Source organism: Melospiza melodia, chromosome 11, assembly GCF_035770615.1.
Source record: "Melospiza melodia melodia isolate bMelMel2 chromosome 11, bMelMel2.pri, whole genome shotgun sequence".
Classification (NCBI taxonomy): domain Eukaryota; kingdom Metazoa; phylum Chordata; class Aves; order Passeriformes; family Passerellidae; genus Melospiza; species Melospiza melodia.
The window spans coordinates 14,801,105-14,822,500 of NC_086204.1; the positions used below are offsets into that span (position 1 = coordinate 14,801,105).

At 38.5% G+C, this 21,396-nt stretch overlaps 1 protein-coding gene across 1 annotated transcript in view; it reads left to right on the forward strand.

The window, feature by feature from the left end:
- Positions 1-21,396, forward strand: part of ABCA4 (ATP binding cassette subfamily A member 4) — a 61,488-nt gene that overhangs the window by 13,452 nt on the left and 26,640 nt on the right. The window contains exons 7-18 of the mRNA XM_063165686.1: positions 1,651-1,740; positions 2,127-2,367; positions 3,815-3,954; positions 5,036-5,152; positions 5,913-6,110; positions 9,235-9,440; positions 10,197-10,373; positions 12,789-13,011; positions 14,733-14,954; positions 16,299-16,503; positions 18,913-19,011; positions 19,965-20,189. Coding sequence (XP_063021756.1) covers positions 1,651-1,740; positions 2,127-2,367; positions 3,815-3,954; positions 5,036-5,152; positions 5,913-6,110; positions 9,235-9,440; positions 10,197-10,373; positions 12,789-13,011; positions 14,733-14,954; positions 16,299-16,503; positions 18,913-19,011; positions 19,965-20,189 — 2,143 coding nt within the window. The remainder of the gene's footprint in view (positions 1-1,650; positions 1,741-2,126; positions 2,368-3,814; positions 3,955-5,035; positions 5,153-5,912; positions 6,111-9,234; positions 9,441-10,196; positions 10,374-12,788; positions 13,012-14,732; positions 14,955-16,298; positions 16,504-18,912; positions 19,012-19,964; positions 20,190-21,396) is intronic.

The following is a 21,396-nucleotide window of genomic DNA, read 5'->3' on the forward strand; positions in this document are numbered from 1 at the left end:
TCATGCTTTGCATTTTTCAACACTGAATTTAATTTGCTGGTTTTCACCTTTAATGTGATGTCATGAAACCATCACATTGTCAGTTTGCTTTATAGGAGCAGGCAGGATATATGAAAAACTCCTCAAGTTGCATAGGAAGTATTGGTCAGACTCTTCTGCCACAGCAGTGTAGCACTATGATTAATTTAACATGGATTTTGTTCAGCTGTGATTTTCCCAGAACTGGGAACAGAATATACCAGGAACTGCAATTGACACACCAGCAAAACACTGTTTGATTATTGTAGCATTAATAGTCAGTCATTGTGCCCATGTGATTTTACCAACCCTGACAAGGATTTGTGGTCAGCTTCTGAGAGACGCTCTTTTCCATTCCTAAAAATATATTGTCTTATGTTTTCATGTATCTTATGCTTGTTGGAAGTAGCAGAGAATTAATACTACAGTATTTCTAAAATAGATTTTTGAGGTATTTGAGGTCTTCAAGTGAATATTCACAATGTACTGCCCAGCATTTTTTACAGGTTTACAAACCCTGTTCCTCAGAGTTTCAAAAAGACCAGGTTCAGGCAGATGCTCCAAGAGCACTGTATAATCTTTGCACAGACTGGTTCTCCTTAGGGGACAAGGAGAAGTGTATTTTGAAGCCCTGCATGTATTCTTCCTGCCTGAATGTCAAGTGACAGATCAGAACATGCTAACATGAGCTTTCCATACAAGCTCTTGCCTTTGTGACTCCCTGCCAGGTACCTACACAGTGCAGCTGTCTTCTGCTTTCTTAGCCACCTACTGACTGAAGGGAATGGCAGGCAATCAGCAGGGTGTGTAGGCGTATTGGGGAAGGCTTTTTAGGGGCTTGTCTCATTAATATCACAGTCTAGCTATCTACAAGTCCAGCTTTGTATTTTGTTGTACTAGCAGAAGAAATGCCTGAGAAAGCCTCAAGAGTGCCAGCTCCAAGTGCATATGTGATTCTTTAGACAGCTGACAAAGAAGGATGCAGTGATGCAAACAAAGTGGTATGTGACAGAATACCATGGTGTCACCTGTTTCTTTTAAGTCACTGATAAATAAAATGTTAACTTCTACTGAAAAGGCAGTTTGGTCATTCTGAAGAAGCTTGGGAAAGTAATGGTTTCTCTCAGGTTTGACAAACATTGAGGACCAGACTATTCAAAATCCAGGAGTTTCCAAAGTATAAAGTTCTACAAATTATTTACCTCCGTGGCAAATGCAGGCTTCTGTGTCAAACCTTAGCTAAATTTGGAAGTCACCAGGAGTCTGTATATCTCACTGGAAGAATAGCCTCTGTGAGAAGCAGCTTCTCAAATGTCCCATGTCCCAGTTACTGCAGACCTCCTCCATCTTTCCACCTTTTGTCATGGTGGGCTTAGATGAGCAGAACAAATCCCCAGATATATTTTAAGTGGCCTGTATTTGTTTCAGCCTTACATGAGAAAGAACATCCGCACAGATTTCTGTGTGTCTTTCACATGGGTACTGGATTTGTGGCCCCATAAGACAGGCTTATAAGATATTGTTCCAAATAACTCAAAGAATTTGAGCTACAGAGATGCCATTTGGATTTTCTTCTCATTGTTTTAACTGTTGTCATGTAGAAGGTTGTCCCTATTTTTTATGTATTCACAGCTTCCTTCTGTGTTGGACAGAAACTCACCAGGTGCTGACCTGAAGGCTTGGGGGAGGGTGCTGTCTAATGTCTCCCAAGCAGTGCAAAAGGTAAGTGGTCTAATAATAAATTACAACACTTTTCTGTATAGCTCATAGTCTTTTTTTCCTTTGTTGTTTTTATGTTCCAGTTACCCACTTTACCAGAAAAAAAAAAAAATAGAACTGTTGGGGAAGAGCTGATTCCTTAAAAAATCATTCTTCTCTCATTACAAAATAAATGTAGACATAAGCATTGGCAATTCTGAAGTGTATTCTTTTCTTCAGAAAAGATATGAAGGAACAAGAACTGAAAATGGTGCCTGTGACCAGGGCAGAGGAGATGAAAGGATGAGGTTCTGACCGCATTTGCACTTTACCTGATGGCACAGCTGCGACCTCACCAGATGCTTACTTGCCTTGAGGGCTGCCATTAACCAAGTCTTGTCTTACTGCAGCTGGCCAGGAAGCCAAGTGTTCAGGACCTTTTGAGGGTTCTGCAACCATTTCTACAAGATGGAAGACCAGAGTCCTTGGGCCACTTGGTGAGTTCCCTGTCAGATCTTTTCTGTGGCTACCCAGAAGGAGGTGGATCCAGAGTGCTTTCCTTCAACTGGTATGAAGATAACAACTACAAAGCTTTCCTGGGGATTGACTCAACAAGGAAGAAATCTGGTTATCTTTATGATAATACAACCAGTAAGTTTTCCCACCAATCCATTAAGAAACTCTTGACAGGTGCACCTTATATTCAAGTACTAGCATAGAATCTTGCTTTTATAAATAACATTTTAAAGCAGTTGATTTAGGAAATTAGAGCCAGGTGAAATTATTTTACTCCATACTTGCTTCATAGCTGGAACCAGAGAAGCCCAGGACTTGACAACTGACAGAAATACCCTTTTTTTTTTTTTTTAATATGGAAGGCGTAATAATAGCCATGATCATAATTAAGACTGTTCCTCTGTTTTATCTTCTATTATATGCTACTGATATCAGGAACAACAAGATGTTCCTGAAGAAGGTTCAGGAAAAGACAGTATCGCATTCTGGAATTACTTTTCTCCAAAGTATTTTTCTAAACTTTATTTTTTCTCCTAACTTGTTTGATGGCCTTGGGCACAGGAATTTAACAATCTCTCCTTTCCAATAATAGTCAATTTGATCCATGGTGGCTGTTATTTTCCTGCATAAAAGTGCATCTATTTTGTAGCAGTAATGTTCTACAGCATGATTACATTTTATACAGAATATATTTCAATTTACCAATTTTTGTTGCTTTTATTTCCTCATTCTTTATTTCCTCCTATTGTAATAGGATATAATGCAAAGAACAACCAATTTTTTACCGTTTGTTATTTTGTCTTTTTATTATGTCCCCTTCTGTTTGCTAGTTAGTTTTTCTCTACACTGAGCTCACCAGCAGTTTTTTCTGTACTACCAGTCATGTTATAGCTGGTAGCTCTGTGTCCCTTCTGCTATGATAGATATGATTGCATGGTGACAAAGTACAGATGGGCACTTTGCTTACAGAGGCTCCTACCTTTCCTTGTTTTGTTAATACTTGGCTCTGCTTATGCCTGTAACTTCCAAAGAGGCCCAGTACTCCCTCTCTTTAACCAGGAAACAAATTAATTGAATGCTGTCCAGGCAAACTAATTACTTCATAGTGTAGGGGTAAGATAAAAATATTTATATTAAAATATTTAATTTTAAATTATTGTAGGAATCAGTTCTGAACTGTTCCGGAGTTCAACATCCAAGCCCACAGGATCAGCTTTGTATTAGTATCAGCTGCAATACAAAGGAGCTAAATCATTAGGAGTAAAGCAAATAAAGCTCCAACTGCTCAGTCAGTTCTGAGCTGTCTTGTTTCCTTCCGTTTGAAATACCATGTAAATAACAGCAAATTTCAAATGGTTATTTATGTTTGCTTTTCCAATTTTCATAGCATATTTTACAACTCCAATATCTACTTAGTAGTCTTTCTGTCCATTCAGTCATTGTACTTCTGCATTGGAGAATGTGCTTTCACTCATTCAGATTCAAAATGTCTGTGCTGCAACTAAAAAGCCCTGCAGGATGTTATGTGTGATAGGATTTTAATAGGGTTTTACATAAAGACTGTCTTTCTTTCTGTCTTTAGCACCCTTTTGTAATGCATTGATCCAGAACTTGGAATCAAACCCTTTAACCAAAATAGCCTGGCATGCTGTGAAGCCCCTGCTGATGGGAAAAATTCTCTTTGCTCCTGATTCACCTTCTGTACGGGAAATTGTAAAAAATGTAAGTTTTGAAATACAAAAGTGTACATTTCTAAAAAACTGTACCCCAAAAACATCTTTTGAAAAACTGACAGTCAGCCTAATCAGATTTTCTTCTCAAAACTCCATTTGTTCTGATGGTCCTGAAGGAAGGACAGGTACTCTGTTCAAAAAACAGGAGACAGGTCTTCACTGATTCATCTCATCTTGGTCCATGCTTCATGGTTTGTCCAGCTCACCCAAGCAGCTTTTTGTTGGCATGATTCCACATTTACACCAGTAAGCATAGTAATATTTATTTTACAGAGGTAGGAACATGAGCAGCTCTGTGCCAGTAAATATTTAAATGGAGCAACTGTGAGACTTAGATAATCTTATTGAGAACTAACACTGAGATATTGCAAACCAATAGCAACATCATGGTTTATTATTTCATCTTTTGAATGCATAAAGAATTTTCACATCGTTAAAATAGGATGGAACCTGGACTCTTCAGCAAAATGCTTGAAGTTGAGTGAAATTAATCTGAGCAGTTAATCAAGGTTGCATATGACCCAGGTTTTGGCCACCTCATAAGCAGCAATTCACTACTCCAGAGATCTGTACAAGGCACAGAACTGCTGCTCAGATTTCACACAGAAAAACATCAGATTTACAGCAGCTCAGCATTTCAGGTCTTAATAGCATAGCTATGGGAGTATCTGTCTTTTCCAGCTGCCTTCCATTCATTCATCTACTAACATCATCATCTTCCTTTTTAGTTCTTAATGGGGAGAGATAGTCAATGGGAAAATTCTAGATAATTCTACCAAAAATCTGAGTATTTTAAGGAATTGAAATTACCTAGGCTTAATGTGCAATTGTTTTTTCCATTACATATACCACGGAATTTTATCCTAAGTGAATTTGATTCTGTCTGGATTTTATGGATTCTTTTTCTGATGGTTATTAAAATTTCTGCTATTTGAACAAGTTGGATAAGTTTTGAAGGTAAAAAATACAGCTAAGTTAGAGGTTCCTCTGTCACCAAATCCTGGATAGATCATAAATTCTGTCTATCTCCTTAGATTTCTAACATTCTTTTCTGCTGGTTTTTTTATCAGGCAAACTTCACTTTTGAGGAGCTTGAACGCCTCCGATTGTTGACCAAAGCTTGGGAGGAAGTAGGACCTCAGCTGTGGCACTTCTTTCAAAACAGCCTGCAAATGAACATGATCCGTGTATGTTATAAATTATCAATGATCCTCAGTAAGAGCAGCCTTTCACCATCTTTTATTTTTATTCATGGAGAAGACGATTAATTTTGAAATGTTTGGCCAGCAGCACAGCCTTTGCAGCAAGGAAGCTGTGGCCTTTAAGGCTGTTGGCTGCTGAGCTTGGTTTGAAGTCATAGATGCATTACAGCATCCCTGTGGCAAAACCTCAGATCTGGGCAGTCAAGAATCTGGGTAATGATTTCTTAATAAAGGCAGCAATTGCTGCTTCCCTGCCTCCCAAAAATGTCTTTCAAGAACAGACAACTTGATTTTCTTGAATTCTATATAGGCAAAGAAGGCAGTAAGACTATACTTTTTCTGGGCCAGACAGAAGTTTATTTTGGGATATTGCTTACTTCTGCATCATTTAGATTTGACTTTGATCAGCTGCAATCACTACCTGTAGTTAAAGTTTATAAAGCAGCTCATACTAGAAAAATACATTTGATTTCCTCATTTTTCGGTATTGTATTAGACATTTATAACATTTGTCCTCTTGCTTGTAAGGAAATAATGCAATAAATAGTCAAGGAAAGATTTCTTTTCATCCGTTCTTCAGCTCACACATCCAGTTATGCAATGACCCATTTGTAAAATTGATTCTTTAGCATACCCTTTTGTCCTTTTTCATGTGTTGAAAGAGTTCTGGAAATGGAAAGCTTTCTAGCTAAACAGGGCATGGAAAGACCCATCATTGTGACAAAGCTGTCATATTTTTGTTCAGGACTCTCTGAAGCACCCTACAGTGAGGGACTTCCTGAACAGCCAGATGGCTGCAGAAGGCTTCACCGCAGAGCAAATCATCAACTTTCTGCACAATGGATCTTCAAGGAGCCGGGAGAAGGGAATGCCGGACTTTGACTGGCGGAACATCTTCAGTGCTGTAGACCAAGTTCTGCGTTTGCTCAGTCAGTATTTGGAGGTAAATTTATCCCTGCCCCTCTAGTTGTAGAGGAGGTCTTAAAACCAGTTAGGCTGTACTGGGTCTGTGGTAACAGACAAGAAAGTTAAAATCATAAAATATTTATTTGTTTCAAGTTGGATCTCATTATTAAATCCATGTATTTAGAATAATACAGTGGCACAAATACATGAATGCTTAGTATTAAAAAAAGTTCAATTTGATGGTCTTCAAATGCTTTACTCAAAATGATGGTTGACTGAACACATTTCAATGCTGAGAGGCAGAAAGTGAATGCAAAACTTCAAAGAATTTGTTTTTTGTAAGTATTAATAACCAACAGGCCACTAATTTCAGCAAGGTCAGGAGCAGAGGAACAAATAGTTCTTTGGTAAGTCCCCTTGCAGGTTTTTAGCACCTGATCAAAATTCCATTGAAACCAATGAGGGAGTTTCCATTTGTTCTGTGGTCACTTCTGACAAGATGTCTGTCTTTCCTGCAATCTGTACCTCTCTTCTCTAGCAAGTTGTTTTTAGTGGTGCTTTCTGAGGATTTTTGAGAGAAAATTGGTACCAGTTATAGGCAACAGGACTAAGCCTAACTCCTAATTTCAATCTAGTTCAGTCTAAAAGACCATTTGTCCCTATCAAGATGGCAGGAACTGAAAGTTTATCTGCCTTCCTACAGCTAGTACAAGAAGGAACGATAAAGGCTTTGCACAAAGGTCTGCTGATTCATTTAATGATATTTTTGTATCATGTTAGCAGAATTATTTCTTGTCAAACTGAGCTAAATATATTGTGTGCAGCAGGTCAGTGCTGGAACATCAGTAATACCAGAACAGTTACTGTACCTGGTAATAGATCTTTGTGTCCTAATGTTCTTTCTAATGAGCTTATTCTTTAAAGTCTGCTGTTTACACGGAGTTGTAAGCACTTGAGAATGCTTTCCCACTGTGCCAGACACAATGGCAACAAATAGCTCCCTTTGGGGAATAGCCTGCTCCTTACCTCCATAGTATGCAATGAGGACAGGGTGTTGCCAGCACCTGTCTTTGGCAGCTCCAGGTCTCTGCTGCAAACTGTGATGCAGCTGAGAATCCCACAAATTATGCAGTGGCTGCTCCTCCTCACCACCCCAAGAATTTCCTGTTCTTCCCTTTGATTCCCTTAGGCCACAGAACTGCTAAACTATTAGTGAGAGCTATGCAGTCCCTTCTTGATGTTTATTATTCTCTGGTTTTAACTTCCAAACCTGTTCTTATTATTTTGATTGCGGTTTTCCCATTTTCATTATACCATTTTAAATTGTTAAATAATTACTGGGAGCAGATTTGAAATAAATTTCCCCAAGTAGTTGAAGAATTAACTTTGATATAGTGATATTTATGAAGGTACAAACTGAGTTCAAATTCACTGGGGGATAAGAAAAGCCTAGGTAGAGCATACAGCCTTTGTTTTGAATGCAATTCATGTTAAGAGAAATAAATTCTAGCTTTGGCTCATAGATTACTATATAAAACGTCTTCTCACTTTCAAACTGTGTGAATTATTGCAACACTCCCATCTAGCCCTTTGTTCTTATACAAGCTTTGATTTCACTCTACTCATGGAGAAGATCTATAAGCATTTGTGTTTTGAACACTTGCAGCTTCCTTTACTGGACCCCTGGACAAGAGCCTATGCTGCTCCTCAGCCCACTCCAGGCATTGTCTCATCTGCAGTGAAAATCTAGACAAGTTCAGTTGCTGTCACTATCATTTGCCAGTATCATTCTCACAGATTCCCCTGGAGAACTGTCTGAGTTCTTCTGCAGCTGAAATAAGTATCTTGAAAATAATTCCTCCTGATAAAGAAACAACAAGTAATCCTCCAGACCCTGCAAAGTTCCATAGTTCCACAGGAAGGGTTTGCTTTGCACTCACTGCCACTTTTGCAAGAACTAAACTAAATTCCTAAACTCAGCTAACACCATGTGGGATAAATGTATTCCAAAAAAATTAATGCAGTATGATCCATCAGTCTGATTTTCTTTCTCTTCTGACATGCAAAATTTTCTGCCTTATTTTGCTTTCTGATATGAAATTTGATGTATGTTAGTTTTCTGAAGCAAAAGGGAAAATGAACTCCTACAAACACTAGGAAGAATAAAGCCACAAAATAGTGTTATCAATTTAAGCACTGTTCTGTTGTGATTTAAAAAATATATTTTCATATGGATCCCATTAAGCTGTGATAATATAAGTTTTAAGGGAAACATGGCATGATTTCTCACAGGGAAGGGTTAAGTAAAGGAGTCTTTAAGATTAAATAACAAGTACCAGTATGAGCCCTTTGATGTAGACTAATTTTTAATTATTGGCTTGCAAGAAATGATCAAGGAGATAAGATCAAACAAGTTAGCCTGTTGGAATTTTATGAAGCAAAGGAATTCAAAAAGTATCTTTCCAATCAGGGTTTAAATACTTCTACTCTCTGTTAATATTTTGCCAATTCAGAGGGGCAGAAGCTAAAATACAAACATAAATTTGTAATTTTACAGACAACTAATGCTAGAGTTTATAGCATTCCCAATTTTTTTTTTTTTGCAATGTCTGCTAAGTAGGACTAAGTAGGACCTAAATGGAGGAACATAAAGGACTTAGGTTTTGATGAATTTTTGTCTTTTATGGGCATTGATAAGAATACAGTTTGTAGTAATGACAGAGACCAAGAAAGAATACCTTTTTTTGAGATAGCCAATAAAAATGACTCATTAACTTAAGTCAGGACCAGTTAGATAAATCAATTACTTGTCTGGTGTTACATAGGAAGGAATGTTGAAATACCTAAGAGACATTTAAATTTAAATGTATGCTGTGACTTTTCTTAGTGCTTCACTTGACAAAATGCTTTTCATGTGAAGTCCACAGCCAATGTTCTTTTCTGACAGATCAGTCATCCTTTAGCTGTCTAGTATTCACTCAGGCACTTCCTGGGCTGAAGAAGGGAGGAGAGAGTCAACAATAGTTTCAACATAAAGCTGAAAATAACAGTTTCAGTTGAACCTACTTTCCTTTTCTGTTTTCAACCACTGCTGTTTGCTTTAATGTCCATCTCTTAGTATTTTAATCCCATGCAAGTTTTCTCTTTCTAATTATTTGTAGTGTTTGACCTTGGATAAATTTGAAGGTTATCTTGATGAAGCTCAGCTGACTCGTCAAGCCCTTTATCTGCTGGAGGAAAACAAATTATGGGCTGCTGTGGTTTTTTCAGACTTAGAACCTACAGCCAGCAGTCTCCCACCACATGTGACATACAAGATCCGAATGGACATAGACACAGTGGAGAAAACAAACAAAATCAAAGACAGGTATTTACCTGAAAGGGTTTCTCAGTTCTTGCCTGCCATGACATAAATATGAGAGACACAAGGGTGTTGGAATCTGTGTTGGATACATATGTAAAATCCAGCTGTATTTGTTAATAGTTACAGTGTAGTGCAGTGCAGAATCCATCTCCAGTTACCAGGTGCTAACATAAATGGTATCACTCTTGTGACAAGCCAGGCAGTAGGTAGGTGCAGGAATACAAGGCAAAGGGATAATTCTGCTCAGAATCTGTTCAGTAACCTGCTTCAGTTTATAGATGGCCCCACCATTGGGAAATACAGACTAGGAAGTCCTGCATGGATTGTGACTCATCTCTCCTCCACCTGGACAGCAGAGCTTCTCTGCTGTTCCTCCTCAAGTCCCCACCAAATAGACTCACTTAAAGGGATATAATTTCTCAGGACTGTCTACAGAAGAATATAATGGTATCTGGTAGTTGCAATTCTAAATACAGTTATTACTATTCTAGAACAGTGATTCTGCTATGGGACTAATTTATGTACATTTTAGGCCAAAATTGCTATTTCAAGTCAGTGTAGAGAAAATAAAAGGGAAAAAAAGAGCCTTCTACTTTCTTAAGCAATATGGTCTGATAGACCAAAGTCTAGAAAAGACAACTCCAGGCAGTGTCCCTACAATTTCAGTTGCTGTGATTAATTAATTAATTAATTAGCCCCACAACCCTTCCCTAAAGTCATTGCTTACTCAAATAATTTCCATGTGAATTTTCTTTTGAGGTACTGGGATCCTGGTCCAAGAGCTGATCCTGTTGATGATTTACGTTATATCTGGGGAGGCTTTGCATATCTCCAGGACATGATTGAGCATGGGATTATAAAGACCCAGACCAGCACTGAAGTGCCATTGGGAATTTATCTGCAGCAAATGCCATATCCATGTTTTGTGGATGATGTGTGAGTAAAAGCAGTTTGTCTTAATTCTATTGAATACTTGGATTGCTGGATGGTTTAAGATTCTCAAGTACCAGAATTAGCCCTAAGTTATGAATGTCCTAAGATATAAATGCAAGAGTAGTAACTGAGACATAGCTGAATTAATTTGTTTTTTTCCTTATCCTGTCATAACTCAGAGTCCACAAGCCACCTTTGCCAAGATTCAACCCCTAATCCTAATCCTGGCCTTTGTTTCATCCAGTGCCCAGGCCTAAAATGAACTCAATACACTAGCCCCTTAAAAGCAGCATTTTTTTTCCAATTTCCTTCCCTGTTCACTGTGTGCTTGCTCCAATGCTGCAGTCTGTGATACTGCAGCTGTTCTCTTATACTTTTCACTCAAAAAAAAAAAAAAGGTATTAGAGGAATCTTTTCATAGTTTTGTCCATGTGCTCTGACAGCAAGCAAATGCTACTACCTCTGATTAATGCAAATTGCAGACACATAGATTGGCCTGTCATTCCCATCACTCATTATATGTTGGTCTGACAGAACATCACCCTGGCAAGCCTGCTGTCTAGTTCTTCTCCACTGAGAATATTGCAGAAGCAGAAACCCCATCTGTGCAAAAGTTCTGTGAAGCCTGCAGTGGCCACAGGCAGTTCAGGGTTGGTGTCCAAGCTCAGTGATGGCCTCTGCAGAGATCCTGCTCAAGTGAGGCAAGAGCATCCTCATGGTAACCTGTAGGCTGTGCTGTGCCCAGCCTAGTGCTGGTTACCTGTATCCATCCACAGGCAAAACTCAGTGTGCCCTAGGCCATATTACAAAAGCATGGGTTTGTTTCTCCAGACTAGATTGCTTTCCAGGACATTTTTGGTGAAAAAGTGAAGATTTTCCCTTTGTTTTGAAACTGACGTAGCTTTGATATGGCAAAAACGTAGTTCTGTAGGGCTCAGACTTAGGAAGCTGAAGACTTTTTGCTCCTTGCCTTTAGCAACTGTGAGCTTTTGGCCTCTAAACAATCAACACTGGATTCCCCAAACCCCATAATACATAGCAGTGTTAATTAGTAGTATTAAAGTGCACACATAAGGATGAACAAGTACCCTGAGAGCCTGAATAATAAAACCATCCACATCAATTGTAACTAGGGAGAGGGAGATGTATTCCCTCATCTTCTTCACCAGATAACTCCCCCAGCACAGCAAGGCCATCAGTGCCAGGGAGACATTGTTTACGTTAACATGTTCCCAGACTCAGCAAAATGAAGAGATAAACAGTGCAGCTGACAAACTGTGGCCTGTACAGGACCTTGTTAAAAACTCCTGTAACTATTGTGTGCTTAATAGAAAACTGCCTCTGGCTCAGCCTGCATTGCATGCCAAGGGCTGTGGTGAGTTGGCTGTGAGTGGATGCCAGGTGCCCACCAAGCCTCTCTATCACCCTCTTCCTCAGCAAGAAGGGAGAAGAAATTAAGATGGAAAACAACTCATAGGTCAAGATGAGGCCCTTTACTAAAATTAAAACAAAAAATAACCCAAAGATTCATTCACTATTTCCCATCCAGCAATGTCCAGCTGCTTCCTGGAAAACAGGGATTCAGCATGCATAGCAGTTGCTTTGGAAGACAAATGTTGTAAATATCAAATACCCCCACACACACACTTTCTCCTCCTTTTCCTTAGATTTTATATCTGAGCAGACACAATATGGAATATCCCTTTGGTCAGTTTGGATCAGCTGTACTGGTTGTGTCCTGTCCCAAGATTCTGCTCACCCCCTTGCCTAGTGGTGAAGTGGGAATGCTGGAGAGACAGCTCAGATGCTGTGCCAGCACTGCTCAGCAGCAGGCAAAACACTGGTGCATTCTCAACACCTTTCTAGCTATCCATGCAAAGCACAGCACTGTGAGGGCTGCTATGGGGAAAATTAGCTCCATCTCAGCTAGATCCAATACCCTGACTCATGGTTTGTATGAATTTCAGCAGCCTTGCTTTTTTCAGCAACTAATTTGTTTATTTCTCTTGTCAGTGAATCTTTGGAGCAGAAAGACAGTGACACTCCCATATTGTTAACCTTAACATATGTCTTAAAATATTCTTTGTAGATCATAGTAAAAGCATTATGGAAACTCACTGTGAAGAAAGATGTATTTTCATGAAGTACCAAATATTTTGTAGCCTTCAATAACCCTTAGAACCTCTTTGTAAAATAGAAATAACATTCATCTGACTCATGGGAATGCAGAAACCATTACCTTATTAATACTTAGGATGCTTGTGAGGTTTACTAGTGATATGCTATTGATGTTTGGACTGAGACTTTACAGTTCTGTATTTAATTAATTCACTCTTCCCCACTCCTTTTCCTTTTTGCTTTTCATCTAATATTTCTCTGTCTTACCTAAATTTAATTTATTCCTTCTTGCTTTGGTAGCTTCATGATCACCTTAAACCGCGCCTTCCCCATCTTCATGGTGCTGGCTTGGATATATTCAGTCTCCATGACTGTGAAGAGCATAGTGCTGGAGAAAGAAATGCGTCTGAAAGAGGCCATGAAGAACAGGGGCATAACCAATGGCGTGATTTGGTGCACTTGGTTCCTGGACAGCTTTTCCATGATGGCTGTGAGCACATTGCTCCTCACAGCTCTGATTATGGTAAGGATTGCTACTCTGAAACTCACTCTTGTGTTTGCACTCCTGATACCAGTTTGCTGTTGAGAAGGAATAGTAGCCATTGACAGGGAGATGTGAATGGTGGAGGCCTGTCCTGATCACAGCACGTAGCAGGCACATTCTTCTAAGCAGACCTAATAACAGCATCAGCACTTGGCAGAGACAGAACAATAAATGCACTAGTAAAGATTTATTGTGGGATCATAAAAAATACATCAGGCTGGTTACTCTGTATATCGTATTTTCTGTAGGCAGATGCAGATCTCCCAATAAATAATAATAATTCACTAGATGTCATTAATTATTAATATCCATTGCTTCTCTGCTTAGAAACTGGGCAACTATTTCAATGGGAAAAGAGACTGCAAGGACAGAACTTTCAGGAAAACCTAAAAAAAAAAAAATCCACCTTTTGCTCCAGTAATTCAGAATTACTGTATTTTTATAACTTTTCAGGACAGTTCAGATGTTGTCTCTGGGGACTACCTTTTGTCTCCACTGCCTGAGAACCAAGCTTTATATTAAGAGCTTGCTGCTATGTTTTATCATATAAATGTATAGCATTTTGATAAGGAAGAATGCCCTTGCATCTTTTCTGATGTGGGGAGCTGGTATTGGTATAAATACATAGTTAGGGTTCAAGCTGCTCTGTCTTACCAGCATGTCCTGATGAGTTGTTGTAGTTCCTGGTGTTTCCATTGCAGTTTGGGTGGATAGAGAAAGCTCACTTTATTTGCTACACTGGTTTAATTAAAAATCAGAGGGTAATTAATATCACAGAGGAATGTGCTTGTACCTGTAATTCACTTTCTTTCCCATATTTCACTATGCCAGTGTGAGGCACCTTTGTAAATATATTCTTATGAGACATTGCATTCCTGTTGATAAAGAAATCAGTCTCTAAGGCCCAGTGGGATGTTGCAACCATGCTGAGACCTATTTATAGCCTGAAAGCCCTATTTGAGCATTATATAAATTGACCTAATAAATAGGTCTCAACATTGGTTTTAAAGACTACATAGATAATTGGCAGCAGTCCCTGTTCTTCTTGAGACAGAAAGCATTTAAGCCACAAAAGCTCTAATGAAGAAAGGTCAATAAAAGTTCACCCAGTGGGTTAGTTAATACACAGGGATCTCTGAGAAACTGCACTTGGATTTCTCAGATGTGATATGCTTCTGTTTGAATAACATCCAGGTGCAGAAGCTTTATAATTTGCCTGTGGTTTTATTGTGGGTTTTTTTAAAGATGTGTTTTGTAACACTTCCTTACATTGTCTTTTCTGTACATCAAGCAAGTGGATTGAGGGGATGGTGTGAAGAGATAAATGAAAATTTATTGTAATATTTCAAATAGTTTTATTTAAAATGCATGAGTTTCCAAGGAGGCAGATCTTGCTTGGAATCATTTACTTGTTAAGACAGGGACAGAATGTCTGTTTTCAGTCAGTTATGAATTTTGTTCATTTTGTTGTACTAACCTGAAGTCACAATCCAAGAACAGGGCTAAAGTTAGATGAAGGATTTGTTATTGTAATGACTTCAGTTGCTGAAACTAATACCTGAAAGAGTTAGAAGTCATATTAGGTAAGAAAGACTGGCTTATTACTCTTTATCTGTTACATGTCAATAGCAATTCTGACCTTTCCTGCTAGCAGAAAGGAGCAATACTAGTAAATATTTCTGTTTTCCTTTTGCTTGCAGCATGGACAAGTGCTACATTATAGCAATCCACTTCTGTTCTTTCTGTTCCTACTGACATTCACCACAGCCACCATAATGCAGTGTTTCTTGTTCAGCACCTTCTTCTCCAAAGCAAATCTGGCAGCTGCCTGCAGTGGAGTCATCTACTTCACCTTGTACCTGCCCCACATCGTCTGCTTTGTCTGGCAGGATCGTCTGACTGCTAATCTGAAGATCCTAGCAGTAAGCCTTTCACTGGTTCCATGGCATCTCTGCTCCCCTTCTCACAGTCCATATGTGAATCACAAAGTATTGCACGTCTCTTCCTCTTGACTTTTTTGACTCAGGGAGGGAGACCCCTAAATCTCTCTTAAATAATTAAGGATTGCAGGTGTGGAAGCCTTTAGCAGGCCTAGTTCAAGAGATATCTTCATAGCTTTTAGAAAAGCCGATGAATTTATTTTATGCTTTGAATTCCAGGAAATTAGCATGCTAAAATATTTTAAATGTTTTGAATATTTCCTTGTAAGTCAAATCTAACTTCTGTTATGTTTAATAAATGTGAAGGCAGTTCACAAAATAGGAACAGTTATCTTTCTCATGTGCTATAACCTACTTAACACCCTATGTCTAAGCATAAGAAGACCTCAGGTTCACATTCCTTCTTTGCCTGAACCATAAAGTTAGGAATTGAACCCCAGTGCCAAAGTTCTGAGAAATACCTTTCATCTAATGAGTTGTAGACATTCTTCATGCAGTTGGTTCTCTTCCATTTTAGGTAAGATACTTAACAAGTCAGGGGAGCTGAAAACTTCTTGCTGTTTGAGAAGGAACCATGATCTTATAGAATTACTCAGATTGATTTTCTGTTCCCAATGAGTCAGGAAGGAGAGCAGATGTTTTGAGTCCAGTCTCCCCATTTTTACCAAGCATTTTAACAGCATAGGTAAAGGAACTATCTTCTCTTCTTGCACTGGGAAATATAAGGAAAAAGAAAACAAAACACTTCCAAAGCTGTAACTAAGTGTATAAAGTTATAAATGAATTATAAACTACTGGTTTATTAGTTTGTTGTGTTAGAATCAGCTAGCAGACATGACAGGGGAAGCAGTTTTAGTTTTCCATATGACGATCATCTGGTGTACTTTCTGTCATGTTACTCATAGTGGCCCTGCCTCATACACTCAGGAAATACTTTGTTTCACCTAGATAATCAAAGGTGTACCCTGTAAACTTCTAGGTGCACCTATAGTATTTTCCAAAAAGACATTAATGAAGATTAATGAAAATTATCTATAAGAGTTTCCTAGCAGTTAAAGCAAGTACAGCCAAGGTTAAATTCGGTCTATACTGAATAATACTGCTTAGAATTGCAGAAAATTAAACATTACAGGCCAATATAAAAGTGAAACAACTTTTCTCATGTCATTTGTTATGCAAGGTTTAAAGTCTAGTCCCTAAAAGTCAGAGGTTTTTTTGTTTGTTTCAGGGTTTTTGTTTTCTTCTTGTGGTGGGTTTTTGTTTGCTTATTTGGTTTTGGAAAGTGTCCCCCTGTCAGGGCTGAATATCTTTTTTCCTTTATTCCAGAGTTTGCTTTCTCAAGTAGCTTTTGGGTTCGGTACAGAATACTTGTCACGCTATGAAGAACAAGGTCTTGGCCTCCAGTGGGGTAACATCAGAACCAGTCCCTTGGAAGGAGATGAATATAGTTTTCTGTTTTCCATTAACATGATGATTTTTGATGCTTTCCTTTATGGAGTACTGTCTTGGTATCTCGATAATGTTTTTCCAGGTATGCCAGTTTCTTATTCATACAGAGTAGTGGTAGTTGCTGCAACCTGTGTTAGTCTAATCAGTCTCTGCATATTTCAGTGGCAGAAACAGGGTGTTTGACCTTGTAGACTATGAATCTTATCCAGTTTAACACTCCTGGTTTATTAAGGACTTCCACTTTTCCCTCTTTCTTTTTTCTCTCTCCTGTTTTATTCCTGAAAAGAATGAAGAAGGAAGAGTAAAAAGGAGGATGTGATTTCTAGTCCTGTTTTATAATTTAAATAGAAAATAAATCTACAAAAACATCATCTGTTAAAATCCAATTTGTGTACATACTTTTCTTTTGAAGAGTTTAAACCATTTCTAGTGAGATTTCTTTAAATTTTTAAAAATATGGATTTGACAGTAGATTAGATTTTCTAATTCACATATCTACTTTGGCCACATTATGCAAACTGTTTTTTAAAGGATGGTACTGTTTCCTAAGACACATGCTGAGTCATTGGCAGTTGTGAAAGTTCCTGCGTGGATTTGTTTCTAAATGGAAGTCATGATTCTGGTACAAAGTCACAGGAGGACTTTCTTTGTTATCAATTACAAAATTCTGGAACCTTCTGTGGGAAAAAAAAGATTTGTTCTTCTAGCTTAAATGGTTATCTTGCTTCATATTTAATATTGTTGCAATATAATAACTACCAACTCTTCTGCTGTACAAGCAAGTGAGCTTTCTTTTCATCAGTTTGTTACTGCTGCATGTGAACTGCAGTTCCAGAAGGTGTTCTTGGCAGATGGCTTTTTTCTTTTTCTTTTTCTTTTTCTTTTTCTTTTTCTTTTTCTTTTTCTTTTTCTTTTTCTTTTTCTTTTTCTTTTTCTTTTTCTTTATCTTTATCTTTTTCTTTTTCTTTTTCTTTTTCTTTTTCTTTTTCTTTTTCTTTTTCTCTTTCTCTTTCTCTTTCTCTTTCTTTTTCTTTTTCTTTTTCTCTTTCTTTTTCTTTTTCTTTTTCCCTTTTCCCTTTTCTGTAACTCTTTGTTTAAGAAAGAGTGGACAATTGACTATTTGCATGAAACCAGCAGGAACTAAACAATAGAAATTTCTTCATTCATAAACAAAAATCAAATTTTTTTCTGTCAGCACTTTACACAAAAGAAGCATCTTTTAGGCTTCTAGTTAGTAGCTTCACTTGTTCCCAATATTTTCTCTGTCTTGTCTTTCTGCTACTCTCTTTCTGTAGAATTTCTCTTAGCATTTCTCTGTCACACATATGCAGCCCTGCCAAATCAATGCTGTACTACTTGAGGTTAGTACAGGAATTCCCTGGATAATTCCTTGAACCCTCCGGTTCTTGTCCTGCTCACGTCTGCTCAGAAACCAGCCACCCATTGGCACAATGGCCCTTTGGCTATTCAAGCATTCTGCTCCATAACAAATTTCACTTGGGTTTGCAATCATCCTGAATGAGAAGCTGGTTTTTTTTGGCCACCAGTTTCAGAGGGGAATAATCCAGTCCATAGGAAGGCAAACTGTTTGTGAATGCAGACAGAGCATTTCTATGTATGAATAGGAGTACAAGTGGTTGGCTGAAACACAGGTAGTTTTTAATTCAGAAGTAATTAGACACTTTCATAAGCTGTGGTTTTCAATTAATAAAACTGACCATCTTTTTATGAGCATCACAGATCCCCATGCCTGTTTTGAATAAGTAACACAAGGCCAATAACATCTTGGGTTACAAAGATGCCAGTTTTAAACATAGAAGCTCAAATTTCTGCATTCTATAAATCAATATGATCCAGGAAAGCAGTGTTGACTTCCAGTAAGTCTGGTCTGACCTGCCAAGAACTGGAAATGTTACTGTGCTGTCTCTTATCCAAACTGAATTAACCTGTAACTAAAAAAGCCCATGTTTGTTTTAGAAGAGGATTACACTGCTGTCACTTTTCCTGAAAGTCTGTGTGCTGAAATAACAGTCAGAGTGTCTTCTTTCATTACCAGTTGTAAATTCAGCCCCAGGTAATAAGTGTAAATTTAAAAAGCTTTTCAGTCATGACAAGCCTCAAGTGTTAAATGGGCATTAAAAGAAAGTCCCTGAGTGAGGCTAGGATCCCACCTTAAGCAGTGAGTTGCTGCCTGGTTGGTAAGGATTCAGGGCATAGCTTTATTCTGCAATTAAGCTACTTTCTACTTAAGACAAGGTAAGGCAAGTCACCTTGAATATTTTACTATTCGGAATATTTTACTGCTGTCCAAAAGAAAAAAAAAAAACCTGTTAACAAAATCTGTTCTATCAACTACTTGGTACATTGTTTGACCTTCTGATATGCAACACTAGGACTGCGAGTGTTTATAATTAGACTTTGCTTAGATGAATTTCTGCCTACTGCAGAATGGGGTTATGAAGTGCACTTTACCTACTTATTTTTATTTTAGGGGACTATGGGCTACCACAGCCTTGGTATTTCCCTCTGCTGGAATCCTATTGGCTTGGCTCCAAAAGCCCAGAAGCTGAGAAAACAGCAACTGCTGATGGTGAGTTCTTTTAAAACTTTGTATTTTAGAAATAACTTCACTGATCTGCCTAAAGGTGACTGCATAATATTTCCATTATCTGGCCTGCTGCAAAGGTGAGAGACTGCCATGCACTGGGAGTCTTGGCAAGTGCTTTTGAACTTGGAGTGGTGTGCTATCATTAGAGTCATTAGAGGTGAGTTACTGTTCCATCTGAGAGCATTTAAGGCCTGGCTTAACAAGCAGCATCAAATCCTCACTCTGTAACCAACACCTTTTGAGACATTCAAGGAGTTCTTACTGCTCAGCACAATATCCATGAAATGTTAATCTTACACTGAGGTTCCCTACTTTTCTAAACCTGACTCTTTTCTACATAGTTTGACACTCATTTAAGTCTGTTTACTTTCTGTTTCTAAGCAAGATCATAATCTATGCCACCCTTTTACCAATGTGAATAAGCTCAGTAAAGAGCCAGCAAGTTGATTAGGAGCTGGAGCATGTCACGTACAAGATGCTGAGAGAGCTGTGTCTGCTCAGCCTGAAGAGAGAAAGCTCAAAAGAGCTAGACTTGTCAGATGTGTCTAGTGGAAGGATGAGAGGCAATGGATATAAGATGGAAAACAGGAACTCAGATTCAATATAAGAAAAAAAGTCATTACCATGAAGGTAGCTAGAGCACTACAACAGATTGTTCAGAAAGGTTGTGAAATCTCTATCTTTGGAGATAGTTGCCATGATCTGAATTGGCCATATTTTTTGAGGATTGAACAGGAAGTCTTTGGAAGTCATTTCTGATCTAAATTATTCTATTATTATCTCAAGTAGCCTGATTGTGCTGATTGTTATGTGATCCTCTCTTCTACAAAGCCCTTGAAAAGCTCAAGGCTTAGGGCTATTTCTTTTTCCTCAAAATACCTCTAGGGATATTAAATTTTTGTTAATTAAATCTTGATTACTTTTGGTTTATATAGAAAAAAGTCCAGAGTCAGAAGGTTGTGTGGATCAGAAGACCATGGAAAGGGAAAAAAATGAAAACAACTCAAATAAATCTGAAGAACCTGAAAAAACAGAAGAAAAGAGCGACGGCCAGGGGAAGAAGGATGGTAAAAACAAACAATGTAAACACAAACGAGAAAAAGAACCCGGCGAGCAGGGGAAGCCTAAGACAGATGTCCAGGACAAAGATGAAATTAATAGTAAGGAGAGAGAGCAACCTGAGTATTCTGAGATACTGTACTCATTGTACTTCATACCAAACTAGACATAGCAGTGATTGGAGCCAAGCCACAAGAGCTAGGAGGGACCCAGTAGGTGATTGCATATAACTGCCAGAGCTAAGCACGAGAGAGACTTTGACTCTTATTTATTCCTCTACATTCATCATCCCTTAGAATATTTTAGCCACTGCACTTAAGACAGCTGGCTTCCAGAGAAGTTCCTTAACTTTTTTTTTTTTATCACACAAATGCAGGATGTTTCTTTGGCAAGTTAGTTTTCTTGCTGAGGGAAGCCTCAGAGCCACATACATTTGACTCTTTAAAATTAAACAGAGCCATGATTTCAATAAAAATACGCTGAGGGGAATGTTCTTCCCTCTTAGTCCCTCCCCTTTTTTTTTTTTTCCCTATCTTTAGTGCATTTTACATCAGTAGGAAAAGGCTGGTTTCAAAGGGATTTATCTGAAGTGCTCTGTGTGTCTGTCTGCAGCCTTTTCTGATGCTGACATTAGCCATCACCTAAGAATTCCTGAATGACCTGTCTTGTTGTCAAGCCCCAATGTCTTCTTTTGTGGTGAGCCAGAGGAGTTTTCTGTATGAGATGCTCAGAGGAATGCATGTGGATTCTGTAGCACAAGTAACTGCTACAGACAGCTCTGAGCCCTTTCTGACTCTCTTGAAAAGCAAGAGATAAAAGTGGGGTCATCAGAGCTCCTCACATAGGCACTGAAAACATGCATTCAGGGTGAATGGAAACAGGACAGGACTTCAAAGGAAAAGGACAGGCTGAGGTTAAAGGTTATTTCAGCCAATCTTCTCCTAGTACTGCCTTATCTTTTTGGTGCTTTACTTCTTAGTTCCCAGGTTCCAGCTGCTCCACAGCCACAAAGGAAGGGCTTTCTGCCTGTCACTGCACAAAAAAATACCAAACCTGTCTTCCCTTTCAGCCACCCAGGAACTGGGAGGCATGAGTAGAAGCCAAGAGCACACCTAGTACAATGACAATGAGGATGTAGGATCAAAATAGAGAAATATGAATCACAAAAAAAGGGAGCTCAATCTTCCACCAGTGTCCTTCAGGTGATGCAAAGCAGATACTGGGGGAGATCATCAGAGAATTTGCCTCATAACTTGCCAGTGAGTTTTGAAGACAAGATTATGACACATATAAAACCAAGGAAGGTGC